Source organism: Scyliorhinus torazame, chromosome 5 (assembly GCF_047496885.1).
Source record: "Scyliorhinus torazame isolate Kashiwa2021f chromosome 5, sScyTor2.1, whole genome shotgun sequence".
Lineage (NCBI taxonomy): Eukaryota > Metazoa > Chordata > Chondrichthyes > Carcharhiniformes > Scyliorhinidae > Scyliorhinus > Scyliorhinus torazame.
In genome coordinates, this window is record NC_092711.1 from 175,103,429 (window position 1) to 175,121,471 (window position 18,043).

General features: G+C 46.6%; 2 protein-coding genes and 1 long non-coding RNA gene across 3 annotated transcripts in view; 1 reads left to right on the plus strand and 2 right to left on the minus strand.

The window, feature by feature from the left end:
* Positions 1-374: 374 nt before the first annotated feature.
* On the minus strand, positions 375-2,434 carry LOC140418054 (uncharacterized; the record flags this gene model as incomplete). The annotated part of the gene is made up of 1 exon (XM_072501481.1): positions 375-2,434. A coding segment is annotated over one exon (903 nt), but the record flags the coding sequence as incomplete, so codon positions are not given.
* Positions 2,435-15,533: 13,099 nt separating this feature from the next.
* Positions 15,534-18,043, minus strand: part of LOC140422388 (uncharacterized) — a 57,159-nt gene continuing 54,649 nt past the window's right edge. The window contains exon 3 of the mRNA XM_072507409.1: positions 15,534-15,795. The gene's annotated coding sequence lies outside the window, so the exon portion shown is untranslated. The remainder of the gene's footprint in view (positions 15,796-18,043) is intronic.
* LOC140422420 (uncharacterized) lies at positions 16,580-16,992 on the plus strand. Its single transcript, XR_011947450.1, has 2 exons — positions 16,580-16,675; positions 16,794-16,992. It is a non-coding gene; the product is annotated as an uncharacterized lncRNA (long non-coding RNA).

Below are 18,043 nucleotides of genomic sequence, written 5' to 3' on the forward strand. Positions count from 1 at the left end.
GTGGGAGGATGGGATCATTGGTATTGTTAAGGGGATTGATTTTGTATTTGTTACGTTTACTGTTTGTGTGTGGGGTGTAAATTGTGAAGGAAAATGTGAAAATGGAGAATAAAAACATTTAAAAAAAAAAACAACCTTCTTTGCTTCCAGGGTCTGTATCCGTCTATTCCCATCCGATTCATGTTTTCGTCAAGGTGCCTCTTAAACGTCACTACCGTACCTGCTTCCACCACCTCCTCCGGCAGCGAGTTCCAGACACTCACCACCCTCTGTGTAAAAAACTTCCCTCGCACGTCCCCTCTAAACTTTGCCCCTCGCACCTTAAACCGATGTCACCTGTGATGCACAATCAATTACACTCGAGACAAGGAGAGTCATACTAATCGGCTTTAATCAGCTAGAACTGTACCCAGCAGCTTCGATACAGAAAGTGAAGGCTGCTGGGATGGCATTGGTTCTTATACCCCGCCTCTCAGAGCGGAGCTACGTACGTTAGCCAATGGTAGACTCCTAGGTCTAGCCAATGGTGATTCACCTCTCAGGTACTGCCATACCTGGTATTACCACAACCTGGTAATTGACTTTTCCAACCTGGGAAAAAGCTTCTGACTATCCACTTTTTTTAATCAGGTCGTCCCTCAACTCCGTCGCTCTCGTGAATACAATCCGAGTTTATCCAACCTCTCAAGGCCAGGAAACATCCTGGTAAACCTCCTCTGTACTCTCTCCAAAGCCTCCACATCCTTTTGGTAATGTGGTGACCAGAATTGGAGGCAATATTCCACGTGTGGCCTAACTAAGGTTCTGTACAGCTGCAGCATGATTTGCCAATTTTTATACTCAATGCCCCGCCCAATGAAGACAAGCATGCCGTCTGCCTTCTTAGCTCCTTATCCACCTGCGTTGCCACTTTCAGTGATATGTTTCTTGTAATTTCCTAATCTACCACAGACAACTTGCCCCTCATACCATGACAGTTTCCTTCTGTGAGAAACACCCAGATAAATTAGGCAAAAGAACCCTGTAACCACCATAGCCCATCTTCATGGCAACATGGCTACTTTGGGGACTAAATATCTTCCAACGTGCAAACACCTTTTCATTCTGTGCTCCTCGCCAAACTTGGAACCAGGTAATCGCAACTAGCCTCAAAAATGGTCAGCCCATCGGAGGCAGAGGTGTTAGACCGGCCAGTCCAGCAGAAAGAAACCCTCCAATCATCACCATTCACCAGATGTCAGAATGAACAAAATGCAGTCCTGGATGTCAGTGAGAGCAGAAACAATAACAAAGGAGCCAACATCTGTAATTTATTGTGAACTGTCACAACAGGTGTGATGAATCACAAAACCCCCTCCCCACATTGAGAGCAGATGAATGGTCTCTCCCCAGAATTAACTCGCTGGTGTCTCCGGAGTTGGGACGGATCACTGAATGTCTCCCCTGCTCAGAGCAGGTGAATGGCTTCTTCCAGGTGTGAACTCGCTCGTGTTCCTGCAGGGTGTATGGATATCTGAACCCCCTTCTCTCACTAAGAGCAGGTTAACGCCTTCTCCCCAGTGTGAACTCGCTGGTGTCTTTGCAGGTGGGATAACCGAGTGAATCCCTTCTCACACTGAGAGCAGGTGAATGGCCTCTCCCCAGTGTGAACTCGCTGGTGTGTCAGCAGGCTCGATGAAGTAGTGAATCTCTTCTCACACGGAGAGCAGGTGAACGGCCTCTCCCCAGTGTGAACTCGCTGATGTATCAGCAGGCTCGATGAAGTAGTGAATCCCTTCTCACACTGAGAGCAGGTGAACGGCCTCTCCCCAGTGTGAACTCGCTGGTGTCTTCGCAGGCTGGATAATTGAGTGAATCCCTTCTCACACTGAGAGCAGGTGAATGGCCTCTCCCCAGTGTGAACTCGCTGGTGTGTCAGCAGGCTGGATGATTGAGTGAATCCCTTCTCACACTGAGAGCAGGTGAACAGCCTCTCCCCAGTGTGAATTCGCTGGTGTTTCTGCAGGTCGGATGATTGAGTGAATCCCTTCTCACACTGAGAGCAGGTGAACGGCTTCTCCCCAGTGTGGACTCGCTGGTGTGACTGAAGGTGAACTAACTGAGTGAATGTCTTCTCACATTGAGAGCAGATGAACGGCCTCTCCCCAGTGTGAACTCGCTGATGTATCCGCAGGTTGGATGAATCACCGAATCCCTTCACACACACAGAGCAATTGAACGGCGTCTCCCCAGTGTGAACTCGCTGGTGTGACTGCAGGGCGGATAACTGAATGAATCCCTTCTCACACTGAGAGCAGGTGAACGGCCTCTCCCCAGTGTGAATGTGCCGATGAGCTTCCAGTGCAGATGGAGCCCTGAATCCCTTCCCACAGTCCCCACATATCCACTGTTTCTCCAGGGTGGGGGTGCCCTTGTGTCTCTCCAGGTTTGTCGATCAGTTGAAGCCTCGTCCACACACAGAACACGTGTACGGTCTTTCCCCCATGTGAATGGTGTGATTTTTTTAAAAATCTGTGCAACTGGTTCAAACTCTTTCCACAGTCAGTGCTCTGGAACACTCTCACTCGGGTGTGTGTGTCTCGGGGTTTTTCCAGTCAGAATTATGTTTTGAAGCCGACAGAAAAGACAAACATTTCTCCTTCTAGATTCAAAATCCGGTGATATTCAGTGACAAGGAATTCAGAGACTCAGTCAGATTGAGACGTGATGTTTGAGATTTCTGTTTGCAATTCCTCCTCTTCTAATATCCTGTAAAAACAATTTACAAAAGTTACTTTTCTTCCCCTCATTTTGGAGATGGTATCCTGAGGGGAACGACAGTCTGGCCGTGGGGTTAATCCTCCGGGTCCTCAGTCTTTTTGAGGAATGTCCGCTCGGATCTATTGTGGTGGTGATTCTTTTGTATTTTTGTTATTATGGGAGGGTTTATGTGTTGTTGACTTTATCCTACTCTGGTCCAGACAGGGCTTTTATCCGTGAAAGGAGCAGTTTGGGGAGACTTTGGTGCCTCTGGTGTAAAGAGAGTTGGAGGAGGGGGTAATGGCGCACGCCCGATTGTGGTGTGAAAATCTGTTCCTGTTCTCTCTGTCGCTTAACTCATGGCGGCAGTTAATCTGCAAATTTTCTCAGGGAATGTACGGGGCATCCATCACCCTATCAGAAGGAAAAAGATCCTCTCCTTTCTTAAGGAGAAAGTCGACATAGCTTTATTACAGGAAACCCATCTGGATTATGAGGAACACTTTAAATTGAAGCGGGATTGGTTGGGGCAGTTTTTTTTCACCTCTTTTTCATCGAGTAGCAGGGTTGTGGCAATGCTTATTATACACAATCCAGTCAGGGTAACTGCCGATTACAATGTGCATGTCAATTTCCTTTGTGCCAGTCCCCCCATCTCCCGTCCCTCCCCTCCGCCCCTTCACTCGTCGTTTCAGGGTCCTTTCCTGGGCCCTTCACTGTACAATGGGAGTTATCTGTTATTTACAAGTGGACGGTGCCCTCCCTTCCCCCCCCCCCCCCCCCCCCCATTGATGGGCCTCGCCCTTCCACCCCGTGCACTCCCTGTCCTGTTTTAAACCTTCCCTTGGGGGGTTCCTCTTCTTGTGATTTTGTTCTAGGCTCTCTGGTGTTTGTGTCAGTTGGTTTCTGGCCTCACCCTACCCTCCCCACATCCCTTTTCCTGCCTGCTCCCTGTGATCCCGTTGGTTCCCATACGCCCACCTCCCTCCCCAGTTTTCCATTGACCGCTGGCTTCAAACAGGTCCTGGAACAAGTTGGTGAATGGCCTCCACACTTTGTGGGAACCATCCTCTGACCCTCGGACGGTGAACTTGTTCTTCTCCAGGTGGAGAAATTCCGATAGGTCTGCCAGCCAGTCTGAGCTGTGGGTGGTGCTGCTGATCGCCAGCCGAGCAGGATTCTCCAGAGGCCGATTAGAGAACCAAAGGCAAGGGCGTCCACCCTCTAACCCATGAATAGTTCTGGCTGGTCCGATACCCCGAAGACTGCAACCATGGACATTGCCTCTAAATAGGCTGTTAGGCTGTCCAGAATTCGACAAGTCTGGGGCATACCCAGAACATGTGGGCATGGTTTGCCAGGCCCCGCTGGCTCCATTCACATTTGTCCTCCATCTCCGGGAAGAACCTGCTCATTCGGGTTCTTGTCAGGTACGTTCTGTGCATAACATTCAGGTGCATGAAGCTTAGCCTTGCGAAGGAGAAGGTGGAGTTGGTCCCGTTCAGTGCTTCGCTCCAGACACCCCACCCCATTTCCGTCCTTGCTCTTCATCCCATTTTTCCTGGGTTTCATTAAGTAAGGAGCGCATCCTTATTAAGAGTTGTCCGTACAGGTCCATAGTTTCCCTTCCCCAGACTGTCTGCGTCCAGTAACTCCTCTTGCATTGTGCTTCTCAGGGTTCCTGTATATGCTGGTGTCTCCTTGCGGAGAAAGCTTTTGACCTGGAGCTCATCCCTGTTTGGAAGGTCCAGTCTCGCCATCAGCTCCTCTGAGTTCACTAGTCTATTTCCCGTGTAAAAGTCCCTAACCATCAGTGTTCCCCCGTCCTGTCTCCACCTCTTGAAGGTGGTGTTGAGAATTGCTGGTGCAAACCTATGGTTGCTGCAGATGGAGGCCATGATGGACACATCGGTCAGACTGAAATGCTGCCACATCTGGTTCCAGGTTCTCAGGGTAGCTACCATCACTGGACTGGTGCTGGCGGAGATGGGAGTGTTGCTGTGGCGAGGGCCCGGAGGGTCATTCCTGTACACGAGGACTCGTCCATCATCAACCATTCCATGTTAGGGTCCTTTACCCATCTCCTCACTCTTTCGGCCGTGGCTGCCCAGTGATAGTATTGCAAGTTCGGGAGGGCCAGGCCTCCCATGTTTCTTCTCCATTGTAGTACTGTTTTAGGGATTTTTGAATTCTTGCCCCTCCGCACAAACGATGTTAGGTTAGGTGGGTTGACCATGATCAATGGATCAGATTATGGGACTAGGATGGGGAGTCTGCCTCTGTGAGTGCTTTTTCTGAGGGTCAGTGCAGACTTGAAGAAGCGAATGGCCTCCTTCTGCACTATCTATGTTATTTTAATTCGACTATGCTGTTAGTATGTTTTGTAATATTTTGGGGTATGCGCCCTGAATTGTTATTCTTCTGTTTTTATATAATCTTACCATCTTTCCCCACTCACTATGTTAACTGATTTGGCATTTCATCGAGAGGCTCTGGTCACTCAAATAGCCTGCTCTGAATTAATTCTGCAATGTGTTGCTTGTATTTATGCGGCAGTATCAGTTGTTCTACACTGTACCCATTTTCCATCAATATTTCTGTTATTCTGTTGCATTCATTATTTTAAAAATGGTAAAAAAACATAACAAAAGAAATATTAAAAATCTGTCCAACTCATCCTTGATATCATTCAGTGATCCACAGACTCCACTGATCCCTATGGAAGAGAATTCCATAGACTAATAGCCTTTTGAGGGAAGAGATGACTGGAAATATATAAATAGCGACAGTACAATATTACACAACCAGAAATAATAGTAAATGTACTTTATTACAGACCATAAATAATATATCTAATTTAAAAATACTAGACACATCTCTAGCCGATATTAATTTACTGTCCCATTAAATGCTGGAAAGTCTCAGCAGGTCTGGCAGCATCTGCAGGGAGAGAAAAGAGGTAATGTTTCGAGTCTGATGACTCTTTGTCAAAGAGTCATCGGACTTGAAACATCAGCTTTTTTCTCTCCCTGCAGGTGCTGCCAGACCTGCTGAGATTTTCCAGCATTTTATTTTCCTTTAATTGTGAACATCAGGAAAGAGACCATCCTTTTATTTATGATTTTTTTTTAAATGCATTTTATTCAAACTTGTATCAAAGTAGGTTACAGCAAATAACCCCCCCGGGAAACATTCTTCCCAACAATCAACTATACCGTTTGTACAGATCCGCCCTCCCCCCCTCCCGGTGACGAACAGCTCCCTCTCTCCCCCCCCCAACCCCCGGCGACGAACAGCTCCTCAAACATGGTCACAAACATCCCCCACCTTTTCTCAAACTCCCCTGCTGCACCCTTAACTCATACTTTCTCTTCTCTAACCGCAGGAAGTCGTGCAGGTCACCCAACCGCGCTGCTACCCCCGGTGGCGAGAGACCATCCTTTTAGCCAGACAAATAAATGTGTCAAGCTGAGGGAGCAAAGGTTGTCAATGTCTTTAAGAGAGAGAGAGAGACCTGGGCCAAGCTCTCCAGAGTCTGCATCCTCCCTGGATTCACTTCCTTTCCCTTCAGTTGCTGCAAGTTACCAATTGAAGGTCAGAATGAGAAATGGAAAGAGGGAGAAAAGAAAGTGTTTTACTCACAGATGTTGGAGACAGGAGGAGGTTTCCTTCACTTCCGCTGTGACATCACAATAGGGCCCTGCCTGAATCAGCCAATAGGAATTACTCTATTCCGCTCTATCGTCACCGGGTTCCAGTGCGCAGGCCCGGCGCTTCCCGCCCCCACCCGTTGTTTCGCCCGCCCCCTGAACAGGGGAGAAAAAAACCCGACAACAGAACCTCCTCGAGGCAAGGTTTCCAGGCAACCGGCTGACGGCCAGAGCGAGAAGCCGCTCGGTGATCTCCCCCTGCCCACGACTGCGCATGTCCAAAAAAAGGGGCGGCTGCGCATGTGCAAAGGGTAGCCCGCCTCCTGACCGTTTACCTGAGGTATTGACCAATGGCAAGAGTTGGAGGACAGAAGGACTCTGGTCCTCCAGCTAATCAGCTCGGGCTTTGTGTGACTGCTAGATTGAACTTCACAAGGACGCAAAGTTCCTCCCGTCTCTAAATTTGTAAGTAAAACATTTTCTTTTCTCCCCCTTTCCATTTCTTTTCTCATTCTCACCTTCAATTGGTCACTTGCAGCAACTGAAGTGAAAGGAAGTGAATCAGGGAGGGTGCAGACTCTGGAAAGGTTGGCCCAGGTCTCTCTCTCTTCAAGACATTGACATCCTTTGCTCCCTCAGCTTGACACATTTATCTGTCGCGATCTTCTCAGAAGCCCAAATACGACATTCATGAACCCTGCCGCTGCCCAGCCTGTAATATGCATGTGCAAAGGGTAGCCCGCCTCCTGACCTTTTACCTGAGGTATTGACCAATGGCAAGAGTTGGAGGACAGAAGGACTCTGGTTCTCCAGCTAATCAGCGCGGGCTTTGTGTGACTGCCCAGCTTGTAATGTAATTAGGAGCCAATTTAGCTCAGCTGGTTAGTGATGCAGAGCGAGGTCAGACTGGTCCTCCCTCATGATTGTCAGAAGGAGGGCAGCACGGTGGTGCAGTGGTTAGCACTGCTGCCTCACGGCACCGAGGTCACAGGTTTCACCCCGGCTCTGGGTCACAGTCCGTGTGGAGTTTGCACATTCTCCCGTGTTTGTGTGGGTTTCACCCCCACAACCCAAAGATGTGCAGGGTAGGTGGATTGGCCAAGCTAAATTGTCCCTAAATTGGAAAAAATTAATTGTGTACTCTAAATTTAAAGAAGAAATTGATTGGCGGAAGGATGCCCTCCAACTTTCTCACCAAAACTTTAGATAGCAGTTTCAAGTCAACATTCAAAAGAGAGATTGGCTGATAAGAGACACACTCTCGTGATCCTTGTCCGCTTCAGAATCAAACGGACATAAACCTCACAAAGAGTCGATGGCAGCATACTTGAGTCAAAGTGATAATACAAACCCACAAATAGATCCAACAGTAAACCTCAAATCCCCTGTAAAACCCACACCCACAGCCATGTGGTCCCAGCGCTTTACCTGGCTCAAGCTCCTTCATGGTCTTTGCCATCGCTTCCCCAGAAAGAGTAGCATTAAGAGCTTCATGCTGGCTTTCTGAGGCCTCCGGGAGATTCAAGGAAGAGAAATAATGCTCCACACCCGCCAACACATCACCAGACTGCTCAGGCTTGTATAATCCTGCATAGAATTCCCAAAATTTTGGTTTATTTCCTCCGTCTTCATGACCCTTTTCCCTCCGCCAAGCCGCACAGAGAAAATCGCTCCAAAGCCGGCCTTTGTATTTGCTCGGGTTACTCCCAAACTCGTACAACTTCTACCTCGCAAACTTTCAACTTTTCTCAACCTGCTGAGTAAATAGGGAGTCTTGCTGCGTTAGCCTCCTTCAGCAATAGCTTACTCAGGCCTCCTTATAATTCTCCTCGGCCTTCGCCAAAGAAACCTCCAGACACCGCTGGTTCTCCAGCACCTGCACCTTTTATTAGCAGTGTAAGAAATGATCATCTCTCCCCCCCCCCGCCCCCCCCCCCCCCCCCACCGGAATGAACTTCACACGTCTGGAGGGGGAAATACCAGGGGCCGAGTTAACGGAAGAGCTCAAACTCTTCCTTAAAATGTGTAGTAAATGAAGTCCTCTTATCAGGAAGGCATCAAACGTCCACTTTCTTGACCTGGGGTGAGCCCTCGAGCAGAAGCTCCAGAAAAATGGGGGAGGGGGGTGGATTGGTCCAAAGTTATAATGTTTCCTGTGTTGCAGGAGGACACCAAGTGTAGGATCGTCTTCAGCACAAAAAAGTCATTGATTCTAGTATGACATTGATGTGGGGCTGGAAAGAACGTAAAATCTCCGCCCCTCGGGTGCAAAGTTCTCCAAACATCCACATAACCCACCTCCTCACAAGCCGAGGCTCCACTCTAGCTTGAAGCATGGGGGGTTCTTGGTAACGGGGAGCTTATTTACCAGAGGATTTAAGTGGCAGTTGAAGTCGCCAACCACAAAAATATTAGTTGAAGCTAACTCTGCAAAATTCACAAAAGCCTTCGTAATTAACTCAGGGAGTAATTCGGGGATCCATAAACATTCATTATTGAAACAACATCTCTATGCACCGAACCTCTAATGATCACATATCTATCTGCTTTGTCCTTGGTGCAGGTTTCAACTTTAAAAGGGATATTTTTATGAATAAAGATTGCCACACCCCTGCTACTTGATGAAAAAGAGGCGAAAAAACCTGCCTCACCCAATCCCTCCTCAATTTAAAGTGTTCCTCATCACAGAATCCCTACAGTGCAGAAGGAGACCATTCGGCCCATCAAGTCTGCACCTGCCTTTGAAAGAGCACTTCCTTAAGCCCACGCCTCCAGCCTATCCCATTCACCCAGTAACCCTACCAAACCTTTTTGAACACTAAGGGGCAATTTAGCATGGCCAATCCACCTAATCTGCACATCTTTGCACTGTAGCAGGAAACCGGAGATCCCGGAGGAAACCCACACAGACACTGGGAGAATGTGCAAACTCCACATAGCCAGTCACCCAAGGCTGGAATTGAACCTGGGACCCTTGAGATGTGAGGCAGCAGTGCTAACCACCATGCCACTGTGTCGCCCCAAATGAGTTTAATCTAGATGAGTTTCCTGGAATAAAGCTATGTCGACTTTCTCCTTAAGAAAGGAGACAATCATTTTCCTTCTGATAGGGTGATGGATGCCCTATACATTCTCTGAGAAAATATGGATTGGATTGGATCCGCTGGTGTCTCAGCAGGCTGGATAATTGAGTGAATCCCTTCTCACACTGAGAGCAGGTGAACGGCTTCTTCCCAGTGTGAATGCATCAATGAGCTTCCAGCAAACATGGGGCAGTGTATCCCTTCCCACAACCCAAACATTTCCACGGTTTCTCCATGTTTTGGGTCTGTGGGGGACACAGATTTACAGCTTTTGGGGAATGGAAGAGGAAAGAATGTTCCATAGAAACTAGAATTGTCTGTTCTGAATTTCTATCCTGTACTGACAGTGATGTCTTTTGTAAATTATTTCTGCAGGATATTAGAAGAGGACGAATTACAGACAGAAATCTCAAACGTCACGTCTCAATCTGGCAGAGTCACTCGATTCCTTTGGACCTGAATATCATCAGTCTTTGAATCTAGAAGGAGAAATGTTTGCCTCTTGTGTTGACTTCAAAAGATTTTAAACATCAGTGTGACTGGAAAAGCACCGGGACACGCACGCACCCGAGTGAGAGTGTTCCAGAGCACTGACTGTGGAAAGAGCTTTAACCAGTTACATTGCACCATTCACAGAGGGGAGAGACTACACGTGTTTGTGTGTGATCAAGGCTTCAATTATCCAATCTGTGGAGACACAAGGAGATCCAAAACATGGAGAAACCGTGGAAATGTTCAGATTGTGGGAAGGGATACAGAGCCCCATGTTTGCTGGAAGCTCATCGATGCATTCACACTGGGGAGAAGCCGTTCACCTGCTCTCAGTGTAAGAAGGGATTCACTCAGTTATCCAACCTTCACAGGCACCATCAGAGACACCAGTTGATCTGATTGTAACCTCAACTTCACATAGGTCATAGAGTCATACAGCACATAAAGGCCTTTCGGCCCATCGAGTCTGCGCCAGTCCAAAACAACCACTTAACCATTCTAATCCCATTTTCCAGCACTTGGCCTATAGCCTGGGCATCGCAAGTGCCGATCTAAATGCTTCTTAAATGTTATGAGGGTTTCTGCTTCCAGCAGCCTTTCAGGCAGCGAGTTCCAAACTCCCACCACCCTCTGGGTAAAAAAACTTTTCCTCCCATCCCCTCTAAACTTCCTGCCTCTTAAACCTATGCCCCTTGGTCACTGATCGCTCCACGAAAGGGAAAGTTTTTTCCTGTCTACTCTATTTATGTCCCTCATAATTTTTTACATCTCAATCATGTTCCCCTCAGTCTCCGCTGCTCCAAGGAAAACAATCCAAGTCTATCCAATCTCTCTTCATAACTAAAACTCTCCATCCCAGGAAACATCCTGGTAAATCTCCTCTGCACCCTTTCCAGTGCTATCCCAACCCTCCTATAATGTGGATTCCAGAACTGCACACAATACTCTAGCTGTGGCCTAACCAATGTTTAATACAGTTCAAGCATAACCTCCCTGCTCTTAAACTCTATGCCTCAGCTAATAAAGACAAGTATGCCATATGCCTTCTTAACCACTGGATCCTCCTGCTCTGCCACCTTAAGAGACTGGTGTACATGCACACCAAGTCCCTCTGATCCTCGGTGCTTCCCAGGGTCCTGCCGTTTACCATGTATTCCCTTGCCTTGTTTGACCTGCCCAAGTGCATCACTTATCCAGATTGAATTTAATTTACCACTGATCAGCCCATCTGACCAACCCCCCTGTAATGAAAGGCTATCCTCCTCACTATTTACCACCCCACCAATTTTCATGTCATCCGCAAACTTACTGATCAACCCCCCTACATTCATGTCCAAGTCATTTATATAAACCACAAACAGCAAGGGCCCCAACACTGATCTCTGTGGGACCTCACTGGACACAGTCTTCCAGTCAGAAAAACACCCCTCAACTATCACCCTCTGCTTCCTGCCATTCAGCCAATTTTGGATCCAAATCTCCTTGGATCTCATGGGCTCTTACCTTCGCTATCAGTCTCCCATGTGGGACCTTATCAAAAGCCTTGCTGAAGTCCAAATAGACTCCGTCAAATGCATTTCCCTCATCTACACAGCTGGTCACCTCTAGGTTTAGTGCCCAGAACTACGCACAGTCTCCAAGTGGGGTCTAACTAGAGTTTTGTAAAGCTGCAGCATAACGTCTGCGTCCTTATACTCCAGTCCTCTAAATATAAAGGCCAGCATTTCATTAGTCTTCTCGATTACTTTCTGCACTTGTTTATGACATTTTAAAGATCTATGCTCGATTATAAAATTCTCCTGTCTCTACCTATAAAAGATCCATGTTTATCTTCACCAAATGTTTCCTTTTTATGTACCGACAAGGCTTTTACAGTCCATTTATATGGTTTTTTTTCTAGTTTACATTGATATTCTATTCTCCCTTTCTTTATGAGTGTCTTCGCCCTCCTTTACACAATTATAAAATCCTCCCAATCCTCAGCTTTACTATTTCTGGTAACTTTATTGGCCTTTTCTTTCAATCTTATACTGTCTTTAACTTCCTCTACCAGCGGGCAGAACGGTGGCACAGTGGTTAGCACTGCTGCATCACGGCACCGAGGTCCCAGGTTTGATCCCGCCCCGGGTCACTGTCCATGTGGAGTTTGCACATTCTCCCCGTGTTTGCGTGGGTTTCGCCCCCACAACCCAAAGATGTGCAGGGTAGGTGCATTGGCCACGCTAAATTGCCCTTAATTGGAAAAAATGAATTGGGTACTCTAAATTTTTAATGTTTTTTTAAACCTCCTCTGTTAGCCACGGTTGATTGACTTTTTGGGGTTCTTGTGCCTTGAAGGAATGTAAACTGTGTAATAATTCTATAAAGTCTCTCCATTTCCTGTGTACTGTCACACCTTTAATGTATTTCCCCCGATCCACCTCAACCAATTTGTCCCTCACACCGTCATCATTTCCTTTGTTCAAATTTAACACCCTGGCTTCAGATTGAAATACCTCACCTTCAAACTTAATGTAAAATTCTGTCATAGTGTGGTCATTCATCCAAAAAAGTTCTTTTACAGCAAGATTATTTGGGCGGCACGGTAGCACTATGGGTAGCACTGTTGTTTCACAGCGCCAGGGTCCCAGGTTCGATTCCCGGCTTGGGTCACTGTCTGTGTGGAGTCTGCATGTTCTCCCCGTGTCTGTGTGGGTTTCCTCCGGGTGCTCGTGTTTCCTCCCACAATTCCCAAAAGACGTGCGGTTAGGTAATTTGGACATTCTGAATTCTCCCTCTGTGTACTCGAACAGGCTCCGGAATGTGTCGACCTGGGACTTTTCACAGTAACTTCATTGCAGTGTTAATGTAAGCCTGCTTGTAATAATAATAATTTACTGTCACAAGTAGGCTTCAATGAAGTTACTGTGAAAAGCCCCCAGTCGCCACATTCCGGCGCCTGTTCGGGGAGGCTGGAATGGGAATTGAACCAAAGCTGCTGGTCTTGTTCTGCATTACAAGCCAGCTGTCTTAGCCCACTGTGCTATACCAGCCCCGTGACAATAAATATTATTATTATTAATTAACCCTTTATTGCTACATAATACTGGATCTAAAACAGTTGGTTCTCTAGTTGGTTCCTCAACTTACTGTTCTAGAAAACCGTCCCTACACAGTCCGGAGACTTGTCCTCCACAGCATCAGTGCTCATTAGGTTTACACAGTCTATATGCAGATTGAAGTCACCCATGATAACTGTTTTACCCATGCTACAAGATTCCCTGATCTCCTGATTAATCTCATGCCCCACCACTACTGTTTGCTGGTCTATAAACAACTCTTACCAATGTTTGCTGCCCCATGCTGTTTCTTAGCTCCACCCAAACAGATTCCTGACTGAGATCCTCCCTTACTAATGTACTGATTCCGTCCCTTATTATCAGCACAGCATCACCTCCTTTTCCTTTTTGCCTGCATCATCAGCAAACTTAATGACCATACCTTCGGTCCCGTTGTCCAAGTCATTGATATAAATTATAAAAAGTTGAGGCTCCAGCACTGATCCCGGTGACACACCGCTCATTACATCTTGCCAACCAGAAAATGACTGATTTATGCCTACTCTCGGTTTTCTGGTATCTCGCCAATCATTCACCGTGAAAGACAGTTCTGGGGTTAAAGGCTGCCAGACAGAAAAGAGTGGAACTCTGGGGAATGAATCATCACTTTGGACTGATTCTGAAACGATTAAGTTTCGACTTCCGGGGTAGAGTAAAATATAATTGTGAAGTGCAGTTTTTGATTGTGTAAAGGGCAAAGTTCTATTTTAGACTTTAATGTGTAGGTTTCCGACAAAAGTAATGTTTAGTTAGTATTGTTTCTAGTTATAATGAGTTGGATGATGGAATCGAATGCATGGCGGCTAATTTAAAAAAAAAAAAAAAATTAAAGTACCCAATTCTCTTATTTTTTCCACTTAAGGGGCAGTTTAGTGTGGCCAGTTCACCTACCCTGCACATCTTTGGGTTGTGGGGGTGAGACTCACGCAATTACGGGGATAATGTGCAAACTCCACAAGGACAGTGACCCGGCCTGGATCAAACCCGGGTCCTCAGAGCTGTGAGGCAGCAGTGCTAACCACTGCACCACCGTGACGTCCTTGACAACGAAATTTGCTGATGACACAAAGATAGGCCAGAAAGTAATTTGTGACGTGGACTTAAGGAGTCTGCAAAGGACAACAAATAGGTTAAGTGAATGGACAAAAATGTTACGGATGGAGCATAACGTGGAAAAACGTGAACTTGTCCACTTTGGCAGGAAGGATTAAATAAAACAGCATATTATAGAAATGGAGAAAGATTTCAGAACTGTGACGTACAGAGGGATCTGGGTGTCCTGATACAGGAATCTCAGTAAATTAGTTTGCAGGTACAGCCAGTGATTGGGAAGCACAATGGAATATTGTTGTTTATTGCAAGGGGACTGGAACATAAAAGTTGGGATGTTTTGCTGCAGTTGTACAGGGCCTTGGAGAGACCATATTTAGAGCACTGTGTACAGTTTGGGTCTCCTTATTTCAGAAATGAGATAGTTGCATTAGAAACAATTTAGAGGTTGACTCCCCGGATTCATGGAATGAGGGGGTTATCCTCTGAGGAAAGGTTTGACAGGTTTGGACTGTATCCATTGCTGTTGAGAAGAATGAGAGATGATCTTATTGAAACACGAGGTCCTGAGTGGAATTGACAGAGAGAATGATGGGAGGATGTTTCCCCTTGTGGCAGAGACTAGAGCTCGGGGACACTGTTTAAAAACCGGGCTGTGATTTTGTTTTCTGGTGCAGTGCGCCCCGCTGGCTGCGAGATTCTCCGTCTCACCAGCCGGTCAATGGGGTTTCCCATTGTGGGCAGCCCCATGCCACCAGGAAATCCCCAGCATGGGTGCACTGTTGGCAAGGCGGAGAATCCAGCCCAAGGGGTTTCCCATTTAAGATGCTGATGAGGATATTTGTTCTGAGGGCCGTGGGTCTGTGGATCTCTCTTCCCCAGAGAGTGGAGGGGCAGTGAATACGTTTTAAGGCTGAGTTTGATAAATTCTTGATTGACGTGGGAGAGAAAGGGTGTAGGAAGGAAGGTAGAGTTGGGACCACAATCAGATCAGCCCTGATTTTATTGAATGGTGGAGTAGGCTTGAGGGGCCGAATGGCCTACTCCTCCTAATTTGAATGTTTTGATCCTTAACACCCGCTTCCCCAAACTCTGAAATTATTCACATAACCTTTATTGGTGACCGTGGTTAGATTTTATTCAGTATAAATAAGAGCTGACACATGTTAATGTCTGAGCAGTAATATCAAAGTGCAGCAGCATTCCCATTACACTCTGGGTAGAAGCACCATCTCCAGGTAAATGCTCCCTGCTCTGCCCCAGATGCCATGGTCCCAGTCAGTGGAATGTGTAAAACCTCAACAAATCTCTGTGCTCAGGGAGTCCCTTCTTATACTTTATTACATCACAAAGTCTATGGAGACTGATTTAACCCAATCATTGCCGAGCTAATATTTGAACAGACCAATTACAAAGCCTGTCATTGAACCATCTGTACCCACCCAAGCCACGTCCAACTCTCAAACAATTGTCTTCCCCACGCTCCGTCCCCGGTACAGGGAGTCAGCATTCCCATGCCAAGCAGTGAAAACATGGTGGCCTTGACAGCCAGGTGTTGTCTAAGATTCCAGGCACTCTTGTTTTCTCTGTCCTCTGGGAGCTGTTGATCTCCCTCTTCCCACACAGCAAGTCGTCTGTTCTCAGCTCTGCTCGATTTCTGTTGGAGTTTGGTCCTTATTACACCTTTCGGATCAATAAAACATTTGGTCAGTGAAGACCCAAACCACAATTTCCCATCCTGTCACCTGTCAACCATCCTTACCCAGAGCGTAATCACAACAGGAATAAAAACAGGAGCAGTGTAACAATCAAATTCATAATAAATCCAGCCAGTCATAGAATTTAATTTAATGTTCGCTAATTAGCAAGAAAACCTGAAGTAGCGAGTCCCCCAGGATTCTTACAGTCCACACCTAGAGGGGGAGGAGAACACTCTGACGCATTATTTTCCAGTTCTGTTCTGGCTCCGCCTGGGGTAACATCTACTTGATATTTTCTTCTCCTGAAGGAGCACCGTGAGTTCTAGGTCACTGGCACATTAGGACAGATGCTTCAAGCAACAGATCAAGCATAGATGTACAAGATTCCCCAGCTCTCTCTTTGTGGACAGTTCTTACTCAGTATTATTTCTCCCAAGTCCTTCCTTATCCCATCATCGCTTTAATTTCACTCCCACTTTGCCCATGTCCAGTGTGTTTAATTCTATCCTGATTGTTTTAAAGTCAGTTTCTCTCTGGAGTGTGTCAATGTCTTGATGATGTCACAATGGTGTCTCAATCCCCTGGCCACATTAACTATTTCATCTCCTGCTGTGTCTCCAGTAGCTGTGTGTGTTTGGGACCCAATCTTCAGTCCATTTCACCATGAATTTAGGCTTGTTATTTTTCACATGTAACAAATCACATCTGCACACCCACACCGGTATCCCAAAATCATGTCACACATTCTTAACTCTCAGATGCGCTGATGAAAAGATCAAAGGGGGTGTCTGGCTGTCTTATCTGCCCTGTTATGAATAGAACGTAGGAGGATACCAGATTGATTCCATTCACTCACACCCAAGGTAAATATTCCAATTCATTTATTGTCCAGAACAATATTCCCAGTATCTTTAAAACAGAAATTAAACAGTCCCGTCCGATCCCAGTTATTAACATATTCTGTTTGTTTGTTCATGTCAGGCTGGGATTGTTCACCTTGGAGCAAAGGAGGTCAAGGGGAGATTTGAGAGAGGTGGACAAGATTATGACAGGTTTAGGTAAGACGGATAAAGAAAAGCTGTTCCCATTCGCTGATGGGACAAGGATGAGGGGGTATAGGGTTATCAAAAGGGTTCCAATCTAGAGAGATAGATTTGAAAAGCAGGGAGGTTATGTTCAACTTGTTTAGAACCAGGGTCACTGGGAGCACTGTCAACATTTGTCATCTCCATTTAGAAAAATAGAGGCACTGGAGAAGTTGCAACAAAGATTCACAAGAATAATACCAGAACTGAGAGCATTTCACCCTCAGATCATATCATGTATGTATAGATCATATAATTTGCAGTGCAGAAGGAGGCCATTCGGCTCATCGAGTGCACAGGCCCTTGGAAAGAGCACCCCACTCAAGCACACGCCTCCTCCAGTCCATCACCCTAACCCAGTAACCCCACTAGGGGCAATTTAGCATGGCCAATCCACCTAACCTGCACATCTTTGGACTGTGGGAGGAAACCGGAGCACCCGGAGGAAACCCACGCCCACACGGGGAGGATGTGCAGACTCCACACAGACAGTGACCCAAGCCGGGACTCGAACCTTGGACCCTGGAGTTGTGAAGCAACTGTACTAACCACTATGCTACCGTGCTGCCCTCAGGAAAGACTGGGGCTGCTTTTCTCAAGAAAAGAGAAGGCTGAAGGGTGACCTGATGGAAGTCTTTAAGATTATGAAGGGGTTCAATAATCCAATAGGGATTTCAATGAGAAACCTCTTTATCCAGCGAGTGGTGAGAATGTGGAACTCGCTACCACAGCGAGTGGTTGAGGTGAACACCATGAATACATTGAAGGGGAAGCTAGATACATACATGAGAGAGAAAGGAATAGAAGGGCCAGATTTCAGGTCTCAGGTAAGAGATTAATGCTGGGAGGTGGTGGGGAGGGGGGATATTTTGATGAAGAGAATGGTAATGACCTGGAACACTGCCTGTGAGGGGGTTGGAAATGAAGACAATGGAGGATTTAAAACGGAAATTGGATTGACATTTGAGAGAAATGAACTTGCAGGGCTACAAGGTTAGAACGGGGCAATGAGACTGACTCGCTGGCTCCAGAGCCAACAGGGAATCAATGGACTGAATGGCCTCCTACTCTGTCCTCATGACTCAAATCTAAAGAGAACAATTTCAGCTGCTCCAGTCTTTCCAACTCACTGAAGTCCCTCATCCC